Source organism: Lampris incognitus, chromosome 21 (genome assembly GCF_029633865.1).
Source record: "Lampris incognitus isolate fLamInc1 chromosome 21, fLamInc1.hap2, whole genome shotgun sequence".
Taxonomy (NCBI): Eukaryota; Metazoa; Chordata; class Actinopteri; order Lampriformes; family Lampridae; genus Lampris; species Lampris incognitus.
In genome coordinates this window covers 18,314,565-18,326,907 of record NC_079231.1, presented here as the reverse complement: position 1 = coordinate 18,326,907, position 12,343 = coordinate 18,314,565, and the positions used below count along the sequence as shown (strand labels likewise).

The 12,343-nt window shown below is 52.7% G+C and overlaps 1 protein-coding gene across 1 annotated transcript in view; it reads left to right on the top strand.

Moving 5' to 3' along the window:
- Positions 1 to 1,300, top strand: part of LOC130131613 (histone demethylase UTY-like) — a 69,571-nt gene extending 68,271 nt beyond the window's left edge. Inside the window, exon 30 of the mRNA XM_056301379.1 lies at positions 568 to 1,300. Coding sequence (XP_056157354.1) covers positions 568 to 597 — 30 coding nt within the window. The 3' untranslated portion in view covers positions 598 to 1,300. The remainder of the gene's footprint in view (positions 1 to 567) is intronic.
- The last annotated feature ends 11,043 nt before the right edge of the window (positions 1,301 to 12,343 follow it).

Sequence of the window (12,343 nt, the reverse complement as noted above, 5' to 3'; positions counted from 1 at the left end):
AAAAAATAATAAACGCAATCTTATTTCAATGGGCTAGTCGGCCATCTTGTTTCCTTTGGACGTAGTCAATATTTAATGAACAAAACATGGAGTATTATTTATCTACAACACATATGTTACATGTTTTCACTTAAATTCCAGCATCTTTATACCTAGCTTTTATCCGGACTTGCAGATTGTCTGTCTCTATATAAACGCTGTAGGGATGACACTCGGTTAGCAGCCACAATACCGTGTGTGTCTGAAACTGCCGAAATTGTGTCCGCCGGTGACAACACAGGCGCACAACCCCTGTATGGGTAAGCTTGTCGGGTCGCCGATGGGCTGCGTCGTATAAGAAAATGCTTATACCTGTGATCTTATTTGCATTTTCATATACGATCAGGTCTGACGGCACAGCAGGAAGTAAGTTTTCACAGGAGACGACCAAGCTGTCCCTGGCTTTGGGAAAAAGGAAGACTAGCAGAAATGGGGGAAAAAAAACGGGATTCAGTGCCGTAAAGACTAGGTGCCAGCTTGACTCCGTGTTGAGACTAATTCGCTTTTTGTTTTGCCCTCGTCCCCCAGGCACCTCCTCTTCACTCATCCTCATCTTGACATTAGACGACACCCTTTTCTTCTGCGGAGCGATCGAGCCTATTTACAGGAACTTGTATTAACGACGAGACAAAACACACACACACACACACGTACTCCCATACATGGACCATTTCTGATATTCAGGAAAGCCAAGGCCGTCTCCCCCACCGACGCCCATAGCCCCTCCCGTATGGCCGGTCTCCTAGCAACGGCCCGAGACCGCGGCGGCCAAGTGTCTGTCTATGCAACCTGTTCAAAGTGCTGGGCCCGGCCCTCCCAGAGGGAGGTGCCACCGAGCGCTCTAACCCAATACAGGACTCTCTCTCTCTCTTTCTCTCTCTCGCTCTCTCGTTCTCTCCTCTGCCCCCCCTCAAGTGACAATGATTCTGCCCTGTTTTAATGGAGGACTTAATCAAAAACAGTTGGGTGGGGGTGGGGGGGGTGGAGCGGGATTATTAATGCGTGATGAAAATGTTTTGTAGATAATTAACTGTCAGAACTGGCAACAACACCCTGAAAAGACTACTGACTTGACAACCTAATCCCCCTCTTCCCCTTCTTTCTTTTTATTCTGTTAACAGGATGAATTGTTGGCTTCCGCTTGTTTTATTGAATTCTCCTCCCTCACCCCACCTCCTCCTCCCCCCCCTCCTCCCTTCCTAAAGGAGCACTAGCCTAACTGGTCTTTTTTTTTTTTTTTTTTCTAGGGTAGATAGTAATTTTAAAAACTCTTTGGACAGCAAAATCTACAAAAAAAAAATGTAAAAAAAAAATTTGTAATGTGAAGAGTTTTAGGTGATATAATTTTTTTGTTTGTTGTTTGTTTTTTTTTTTTGTTTTTTACAGCTTTTGTTTTATCCTCGTCTTGTTCTCTTTTTTTTGGAAACTACGATGTTCGGTTTTGGTTTTGTTTCTTAGGTTTAAAAAAAAAGGAAGAAAAAAAAAGGAAAATTTTAGGAAAAAAAAATACTAGCCAAGTCACGAAGAAAATGGGTTGCACATAGATTACAAAATAAAGTTTAATTTGTGATTATTTTTTTTCTTTCGTTTCGTTATGTTTCTAATCTTGATGTAAATTTACACTATTTATAAATACATATTTATTGCTTGAAAATATTTGTTGATGGAATGCTGTTATTTTTTCCAGAGTACCTGCCATTAAATTTGAAGGAGTTCTGTCATTTTAACACGACTCCTCTTACATTTTCTATATATGAATAAAACTGCTTAGCGAGCGTTGTACAGAAACGGACATTTAAAATTGTTTTATTGTTTGAAGAATGTTTTATGATGAGTCAATAAACACAAAAGTTGTCAAATTATCTTTTGGCGAGTTGTGCGTTTTAATGTCGGTTCCTCATAAGTGGGGAATGGGGTGTGGGGGGGTGGGGGTGTTTGACGTTCATGGGTGGAAATAAAACACGGTACTCAGTGGTCACGTTTGCAAGCGGCCATGCATCCGAGCATGGACACCACCTTTTTTTTTTGGTCTTTATTCCAAATGTGGTACAACTGTTAACACAAATCACAGGTTCAATAACTTACCGCACGCGGACGTTAAAAATTACCCCCCCCAAGTGTTGGGCTACGGGATGTGTTGGGCTTCGGGATGTGGAGGCCTCCGGGTAGAGCCTGAAACCCAGCAGACAATGTAGCTGTAGACTCACCCACACAGAATCCTACACTGTATGCCAGGTCCAGAACTTACCCAACACCACCACGTGCGATCCAGGATGAAGTCTGCCAGTGAGTTTTCCCCCTCATTTTAAGGGAACGAGTACATTAAAAAGAAAAACTTAAACTTTTTTGGGGGGGGGGTCCCCCTTTTTTCTCCCCAATTGCACTTGGCCAATTACCCCACTCTTCTGAGCCGTCCCGGTCGCTGCTCCACCCCCCTCTGCCGATCCGGGGAGGGCTGCAGACCACCACACGCCTCCTCCCATGCACGTGGAGTCGCCAGCCGCTTCTTTTCACCTGACAGTGAGGAGTTTCGCCAGGGGGACGTAGCGCGTGGGAGGATCGCGCCGCTCCCCCTCAACAGGTAACCCGACCGACCAGAGGAGGCGCTAGTGCATACCCACATCCGGCTTCCCACCCGCAGACACGGCCAGTTGTGTCTTGTGGGGACGCCCGGCCAAGCCGGAGGTAAACACGGGGATTCGAACTGTCGACCCCCGCGTCGGTAGGCGACGGAATAGACCGCTACGCCACCCCGGACGCCCAAACTTCTTTTTTTTTAACTTTCTAAATCCAAGGACGGACTGAGAGTTGCATTACAGATGAACAGAACGTCATTAAAATCACAAGCTACACAGACATGAGGATTTAATCGTGTACATGAGTGTTGTGTTTGGTCGTTTGCATATGTGTGTCCTCCCGCCTTGTGCTGGGGTGTGTAGACGTGGTGGCGGCCAGCGGAGACCCAGTAGCCAGATGTAGCTGCTGCCGGCTCCACAGAATCTACACTGACTACTGAGCAACCGCTGCACCGCCGCCGCCGAGAGGCCGCACGAGTCACGTGCGAATCGGAGGGGGCGGGGCGTCGGGCGTCACGTGGTGTGGTGCCTATCTGTCGCAAATTCGGGAAGGGGAAAAAAACTGTTAAACAGGTCCCCCCCCCCTCCGCTATACATGCTATACATCCCAGCCCGGAATGCGTGACCAGCGGGGGGGGCGTGACATCGCCATTAAACAACATGGTGCTTGACGGCCTTGGAGCGCCGGCGCGGTTCGGACGAGGCGCGCGGGGGCTTGACTTCCGCATGAACTCCTGGAATGTGCCCCCGCTTCATGCTCGAGTACCATGTAAAGGGCGGTTATCACGCCGATGTGTCCATATGTGCCGAGCCTAATTCGGACACGGCAGGGGAATGCGCTCGAGCCGGTCTTTGGCGGATCCGATTTTTTTTTTTTTTGCGAGGCGCCGCCCGTGACCCCGACGGTGGCGGGTGGTGAAAATAGCCTCGCCTTAACTTCCCGGATTGGGAAGGAGGGCGAGTGGAGATGGAGTCTGACGTCACACAAGTCAAGCGGCGAGGGTTGAAATGTTCACCAATTGGCTCTGTGCATAACCGTAGTCCGTTGACTTCCGGTTTCTACTGCGGCGGTCATACCAGTTTCCTGTTTGTTGGCGCGTGCTGCTGACGATGTCATATTCGTCGCGATGCCTGCGGGATTCACCGCGGATAAACGTCAACGACATGCGCAGAACTGTCGACAAACTTCCACCCGCACCTCTCAGCAAACGGGTGAAGAGTTTCAAGCTCAAGTGACGTCCACAACTATGAGGGTGAGTATCCTCACCCTCATAATTGTGGACATAATATGAGGATGAGGATACTCAACCTCATAAACTCATATCAACTTACGTGACTCATCCTCATAACAACAAACATGACATCGTCAGTAACGCGCGCCAACAAACAGGAAACTGGTATGACCGCTGCGGTAGAAACCGGAAGTCGGTGGACTACAATTACGCGCAGAGTAGACTGATTTGCTTAGACCTTAAAAGGGAAACGGAGGTTTTGCTGCGGTCAGGGATGGGCAGCGTGATCCAGAAAGGGCCGGTGTGGGTGCAGGTCTTTGTTCCAACCCAGCAGTTTACACACCTGAGTCTATTAGTCGACCAATAGTCTTTGCTGTGGACCTTGATTTTGTAGACTCAGGTGTGCAACCGCTTGTTCGGAAAAAAGACCTGCACCCACACCGGCCCTCTCTGGGTCACGTTGCCCATCTCTGGTACGTATGCCAATCATTATGCTAATAATTCCCCTTCTTTTTGTCAGGTTACAACATCTGGACCGCAAAAGACCGTCCAAGAGCCGACACAAAACATGAAGGATTACTACAGTGTGTGTGCTTTGTCTTCAGCCGTGACTCAGCCATTATATTCTGCACATCAACCATCTTGTCTCACAGTGTGGTAGTAGCTAAGCCAAGCTGTTCTTGAGCCTTGACGGCCGCTCGGAGCGGTTTTTATTGGTTCTGCAGCCAGGAACAAACACACCACGCCCAGGTTTCCTCAAACTTCATCTAAACGGGCCTGCTGGTCTTTATTCGGCGTGGGCCTGGTGCGGCGTTGATCTGGGCCCGGGTGCCATTGTGGTGCGTGTGTCCTGTATTGGAGGCCATAGGTCAGCTCAGGCGTGGTTCGGGCTCGTATGCTCGCAGTCGGACGCTCCATCCGTCTGAGGGAAGACCTGAAAGAGATGAACATGAGGATGAGAGTCAACTGGTGTGACATGTTGACTACTTTGGTGTCTTTACTCCACACGGCACACAGACCTCGGCAGCTCACATATGAGGCGGGATAGTATGGGATAGAAAACAGGGCCTACCATATCTGCACATGTATTTTTTGGGGGGGATTTTGCCCCCCCCCCCCAGTTGTATCTGGCCAATTACCCCACTCTTCCGAGCCGTCCTGGTTGCTGCTCCACCCACTCTGCCGATCCGGGGAGGGCTGCAGACTACCACACGCCTCCTCCGATACATGTGGAGTCCTCAGCCACTTCTTTCACCAGGGGAACTTAGCGCGTGGGAGGATCACGCTATCCCCCCCCCCCCAGTTCCCACTGTATAGGCGCCCCGACCGACCAGAGGAGGCGCTAGTGCAGCGACACATACCCACATCCGGCTTCCCACCTGCAGCTGTAACGACCATGAATGAGTAGGCATGCTAGCCCGTTGGTCGGACCCTTAAGTTGACTGGTTAGCGCAGTCGCCCGTGGTGCGGGCAACCCGGGTTCGCGTCCCGGACGCGGCGGTTCCCGGCTGCCCCCTAATTCACTACACAGACACGGCCGATTGCGTCCGTAGGTACGCCCAACCAAACCGGAGGTAACACGGGGATTGGAACCGGCGATCCCCGTGTTGGTAGGCAACGGAATAGACCGCCACGCCCTCCGGACGCCCCCGTCTGCCCATATTGATCAGCACTGATCCCTAGTACCGTTCTGACCTCATCAAGTACCCATACATGTTTCGGTTCATCAAACGACTCGTTAATTCAACCTGCCACGTGACCGTGTTGCGCTTGCGGGTGTGGTGCGCCCCCTCGTGGTCATCTTTATCTCTACTCCGGCGGGCGGTGCAGCGGGGAAGCGGGGCGCTGCGGAAGGGTTCTAACAAAGCCAGAAAAAAAGAAAAAAGTCTCGCCTGGCAGCGCTCTACCGCAGCGGCCTGCACGTGACGCGAAACCCGGATGACGCCCTTTCGTTAGCCGCGACCCATCTGCAGCGCCCCTCCCCGGGCACTAAAGGAGAAAAAAAGGCGATTGGTCTCTTTGCAACGTCCGATTTCCTTCTCCATTTTCACTTCTCTCTTTCTCATTCTTAGAAATTCTGATTATATCTGTGTCGTTTCTGCTTTTTTCTTTCCTTTCCTTTACCTTTCCTTTTGCAGACGCGCGCGCCGAGAGGACCCCCCCAGAGAAGCGTGGGCACCCTCTGTCAGCAGCACGCCGCTCGCGGTGGTTTGGGTTTCGCCGTCGAGCCGTCTCACCCCCGAACCGACTCCCGGTATTTACACACCGGCCGCAGCATTTCACAAAACGGCACCAAAAAGAGCCCCTGTCGGTCAGTTCTTACACGTCTCTGGGGGCTGCCGCGCTGATGGGGCTGAACCTCGCCCTTTTTGGGGGGGGTCATCCAAAGCGGGGAGCCCTGTGTATGTAGAGAAGCGAGAATGAATCTGGGGAGACCATTAGGTCCGAGTCCGCGCGCGGCTATTGTTAAAGCTCTCTTCCTTCCTCGCTCCCTTCTTCGCTTTGCTTTCTTTCTTTCCTCCCCCCCTCCCTCCCCCCTCCCTTATATCTTCCGCCTATATCCTCTGTGAAATCTGGCAGCGGTCCAGCAATGAGGTATGTGAACTCTGTCTGGCCCAGCCAGAGCCGCCCCCCCTCCCACCCCCCCACCCCCGACACACACACATACACACACACAGCCTAACAATGTCTCCCTGTGTAGAAAGTGGAAAAAGAGAGAGAGAGCTGACAAGGGAAACCAGCGGAGTGATCAATGCCTTCCCCAGCTCTCTCCTCTCCTCCTCTCTCTCCCCTCTGCCTTTCCTTCCGGTTCTCTCTGTCTCCCCCCCCCCCCCCGTGTGTGTCTGTGTATGTGTGTGTGCGCGCGCGCGCGCGCAAGTGAGAACGAGACAGGTGGCCGTGACTGCTAATTTTAACCGAGCCGTTTGTCTGGCCGCCTTTTCCCACAGCTATGTATAGGCGCCCACAATAAACCTTGCAGGTTAGTGTGTATGCTACACACACATGCACACACACGCATGCACACGCACGCACGCGCACGCACGCACATCGGTTCCCTGACCTTAGACCGTCTGACTCGTTAACTCCTCCATTCATACAACCACACCGCTGCCGCCGCCGCCGCCGTTGCAAAAGGATCTGCGCTCTGATTGGCTCCCGCTCTGAGCCAATCGCAGAGCTCCCTGCAACCCATTCATAAAACCCCCGGGGTCAGCGAGTGTGACCCAGTGTTCCCGCATACACCGTTGTGTACGTTATCGCACGTCGGTGGTTATTAATAGTGCGTTGCTGTTAGGTTCGCCCTTGTCTCATTATATCCTCACGCGCGTACGCACGCGCGCAGCACGCACAAACGCACGTGCACCCCCCCCCAAAAAAAGAAATCAGTTCACGGTTATGGAAAACTATCGCATTCCCAATATTCAAGACGGAAACCAAGGCTGCGATGTGCACATAACAGTGATGACGTGCCCCGAGAGCAATGCCTTTATAGCCGACACCAAAACCGTTTGCTTTTCTTTCTCTCGTTCTTTCTTTCTTTCTGTCTTTCTTTCTTTCTTTCTTTCTTTCTTTCTTTCTTTCTTTCTTTCTTTCTTTCTTTCTTTCTTTCTTTCTTTCTTTCTTTCTTTCTTTCTTTCACGAAAGAAGTGAAGTTTGAGGAAAATCTGATTCCACCACACCGGGCAGTGGCACGGAGAGATTTAACCCACGCATAGGAGGGACGCAACCGGGGGGTGGCACTCAGCGTGCGTGTCTGTGTGCGTGCGTGTGTGTGTGTGTGCGTGTGTGTGTGTGGGATGTGGCCGGGAAACATCACGTCTTGAGTTTCACAGATGGGAAATAAAGAACTAGAAGCGTTTCCATTAAATTCTATAGGCCTGAGAGCGAGGGAGAGAGAGACAGAGAGAGAGACAGAGAGAGGGAGAGAGAGGGAGAGAGAGACAGAGAGAGAGAGGGAGAGAGAGAGGGAGAGAGAGGGAGAGAGAGACAGAGAGAGGGAGAGAGAGACAGAGAGAGAGAGAGAGAGAGAGGGGGGGGGGGGGGGAGAGAGAGGGAGAGACAGAGAGCATTCCTGTATGTTTAATGAGTAATGAACGGAGGGTCAGTCAGTCTCGTAGCAGGTTCAGTGATAGAACACTTGATAATCTTTATTTGCTCTCTCTCTCTCTCCCTCAATCTCTCTCTCGCCCCCCCTCCCGCCCCCCGGTTAAATTGCCAGGTTTTCAGCCAGACTCTCTCGACCATGCTTGAACTCCCCATTTGGTTTAATAACCAGAAAGGATCCTCTCCAGGACCGGAAGGGTAAAATGACCTCTCTCTAGCTATCATCTGCAGCAAGCGCCGCCATGTTGCTCTCTCCCCCTTTAGGTCACACCCGCATGCGTGCCGACCATGTCACACTCATTGGTGTGACATGATGTCACATCCACACAACCGGCCTGTGGCTGAGGGGGGGGCATTAGGGCGAGTGACCCTGACATGGTGACCGGGGAGGCGGTGGTGCTGTATGGCAGCAGGGCGTGTTTCATTTACTGCGACTCCATGAAATATCCCTGATTCAAGAAGCTACATATATATATATATATATATATATATATATAATTCGATACTACATATTAATATATATAGTATATATATATATATGGGTGTATATATACATACACACATACATACATATGTGTATATATACACGTATATATATACACATATATATACACGTATATATACACACGTATATATATAAACGTATGTATATATATATACATATATATATATGTAGTATCGAATTAAAGGGGGCAGCCCGGAACCGCAGCTGGGAAGCGAACCCGGGTCGCCCGTACCGCGCTAACCAGTCAACTAAAGGGTCGGGTCCGATCCGTTAGCCAATGGGCTAGCGAGTCTAGTAATCCGTGGTCCTCACAGTACCCCCCCCCTCCTTCGGGAAGCGCGGGCGCGCGTCAGCGTACCAACTCCCTCACGCCTCTGGGCGCACGCGCTTCCCATGGCCTCACGGTCTCACCATCCCACTTCTGGCACCAATGTAGAGATTCCGGGGGGGGGGCAGCCGGGAACCACCGCAGCCGGGACGCGAACGCGGGTCTAGTCATCCGTGGTCGTAGCGAATTTCGGGGGGCAGCCGGGAACCACCGCAGTCGGGAAGCGAACCCGGGTCGCCCGCACCACGGGCGACCGCGCTAACCAGTCAGCTAAAGGGTCCGACCCGTTAGCCAATGGGCTAGCGAGTCATCCGTGATCATTCCAGTGGTTGTATTCACGTCATGAGAATATATGACGTTCCCGGCTGTCCTCCGCACGCCAGCCAAACCAAAGCTCCCGGTGGCGAGAGGGTAAAGGTCAAATTTGCCATCGCTTAATAGTTTGGAGACACGTGCAGGTTTTCAATACGCAGCTCCAGATGATGACCTCGGTCGACAGATGCGCTGCGAAAATGCTGCAGCTAGGCTCCCCCATCCCACCCCCACCCCCATCCCCATCCCACCTCACCCCCGAAAATGAAAAAGAAAATGAAAGAAAAAAGGAAAACAGGAAGAACTGAGCCGCTTCACATCACCATAGAGACGGAGAACAATTAGCATAAAAGTGCCGCTCGTGGAGAAGGAGAAAGAGGGAGCGTGATTTCGTTTGTGTGGGATGAAGGCCTATTTTCAAGTGGGAGAGATAAGCGGCGATGGGGAGCGAGTGAGGAGGAGGAGGAGGAGGAGGAGGAGGAGGAGGAGGAGGAGGAGGAGAGAGCCACTCATCAGGGACCCTGTGGTGGGTGGAGGGTGAGGTAATACTCCCCCCCCCCCGCCACTCCACCTCATGGCTGTGTGCATGTTACCGGTGCCATTCACGTTAGCGGAGACGTACACCCTCACACCCGGGAGCACCCCCCCACCCCACCCCGGGAGCACCCCCCCCCCAGTCCCTCAGTCCCACAGGCCGGCGTGATGTGCGGTTGTGAAACAGGCCAATCCGATTCGAACTCTTCCCAGTCGAACTCAGCACGGGAGCTGGTGTTTCTAACGGACTAATTAGAGGAACAATATTTGGCCAGTCTGGAGTCAATGCAGCCCCCCCCCCCCACCAACACCACCACCACCCCACCACACGCACCCCCCCCCAAAGGGCCAAGCGCTGGCTCAAATACACCCTTACTGGTGTCGTCCTTCATTGTGATACCTGACTGATCCCAGTGTGGAACCCGGGGCCAGCTTGCAAAAACAATACACCTTGCTCAAAGGCACTCCGGAAGGGTGTCACGCGCCCTGACTCGGGGGGGGGGTGAGTGGGGCGAATTCAGACAATTTGGGAGAAGGATGACACCTCCTTCACGTCTACACCGCCCTGTTGCTTATTACGAAAACCATCTTGCCACCCCGCATCCACACACACACACACACACACACACACACACACACACACACACACACACATCTCCTTGAAGGGCGTCTCTCCTACAGTCTCAAACCCACGACTCTTGCGTCACAGATCAGTCGACCTGATCCAGGGACTAGCTCTCTATCAGGCGAAGCATTGCGTTTTGGCTACACTGGGTTTCACCCGGTTCTCCAACTCCATTGTGCTTATGGGTGCACCAGACACGCGCGCGCGCGCGCGCAGAGCACCCACACGTTTGGCAAAAACAAAAAAACAAAAAACTGACGCTGTTCTTCAAGCATCAAAAGGCTCCTCAATCACACGCGCTCTGCGACGTGAATAGTTAATGACAGCCACGAGCCCAGAGGCGTGCGTATACGCAAAGAACAATTATGCAGATGTGCGCTAAAACCACTTTGGTGACATAATCCAACAATCGGCCCATTATAATAATTGTCGTTATAGCGAGTGGGCGACATAGCGGCGGAGACGCCAAAAGAACCGGCGAAGCTCTGCTGGGTTTTTATGCAAATGTTTGGCAGACCCATTTAATACGTCAACTGCAATGTCACTGTATCTCTGACATACACGCCGGGCTTGTGGGGGTGGGGTGGGGGGGCGTATGCGTGTGCATGTGCAAGCGAGAGAGCGCATGCGTGGCCACCTACAGGTGTCTACTTTGTGTGCATGTATGTATGTATGTGCATGTTTGAGCTGCAGCAGATAATCACCCCCCCCTCTCTCTTTTTTTCTCCCCTGTTGTATCCGGCCAATTACCCCGCTCCTCCGAGCCGTCCCGGTCTCGGCTCCGCCCCCTCTGCCGATCCGGGGAGGGCTGCAGACCACCACATGCCTCCTCCCATACATGTGGAGTGTCGCCAGCCGCTTCTTTTCACCTGACAGTGAGGAGTTTCACCGGGGGGGGGGTCGTAGCGCGTGGGAGGATCACGCTATCCTTCCCCCCCACACCCAGGCGCCCCGACCGACCGACCGACCAGAGGAGGCGCTAGTGCAGCGACCAGGACACATACCCACATCCGGCTTCCCATCCGCAGACACGGCCAGTTGTGTCTTGCAGGGGCGCCCGACCAAGCCGGAGGTCACAAGTGGATTCGAACCGGCGATCCCCGTGTTGGTAGGCAACGGAATAGACCGCCACGCCACCCGGACGCCCCCCCCCCCCGTATGCGCATGTTTGAGCTGCAACGGATAAATTCATGCTTTCTGCAAATCAAAAGAAACAGAGAGGAATGAATCATCAAACCCAACTTGTTTTTGTTTTTTAAACCATGTTGGAAAAAGGACTCGGGCAGAGGCGTTCTTGACCGCACGGGAAGGCCCGCTAACCTATTGACCTATCAGGTATGCGCGCCACGGCAGCGACAACCGCACCACGAGTGTGCGTGCGTGCGTGTGTGTGCGCATGCGCGCGTCCGGAGCCAGATGGCTGTAGCGGAGGGACTACTGCAAAGGATCCTTTCAAAACAATAAAAGCAACGCAAGAAACAAGCAAACAAACCCCCCGATTCTTAAAGTCATGTGACCACCTATCTACCCCCCCTACCCCCCACCCCCCCAGCAGCAGCAGTGGACCAGCTGGACGTGCGGCCCCGGTGCGCGTGTCATGTGAGGAGAGCGACATGTCAGAGACTCAGACGTCTTTAACCGACCGAGGAATGCATGCAAGTATTCTAAATTCGCCCTCGTTCTTCCTTCCTCCTCCTCCTCCTCCTCCTCCTCCTCCACTCTCCTCTCTCTCTCCCTCTCTCTCTCTTTTCAGTCATGGGTTCTCCGCTGGGTAATCGCATTCCAAAAAACACAAGAATTTCCCCTCTCCTCTCCGCGCATACCACCCCCCCTTACCCCATTACTCCCCCCCCCCCGCACACACACACACACGGGGCAAATCAACCGGTCTGAACCGTCGCAGAAACACTGGCGAGAGGGGTTTTTTTTGGTTGAGGTTTCCCAAAACCGGTTTGCTGGTTTGCGATGTGAAAATATAACACATATATAGATAGCTACCGGATCATCACGGACCCTCCGTCCCTCCGTCCGTGTGTGTGTGCGCGCGCGCGCCACCGCGCGTCTGAGCGGAGGAGCGCGTCGGAGACC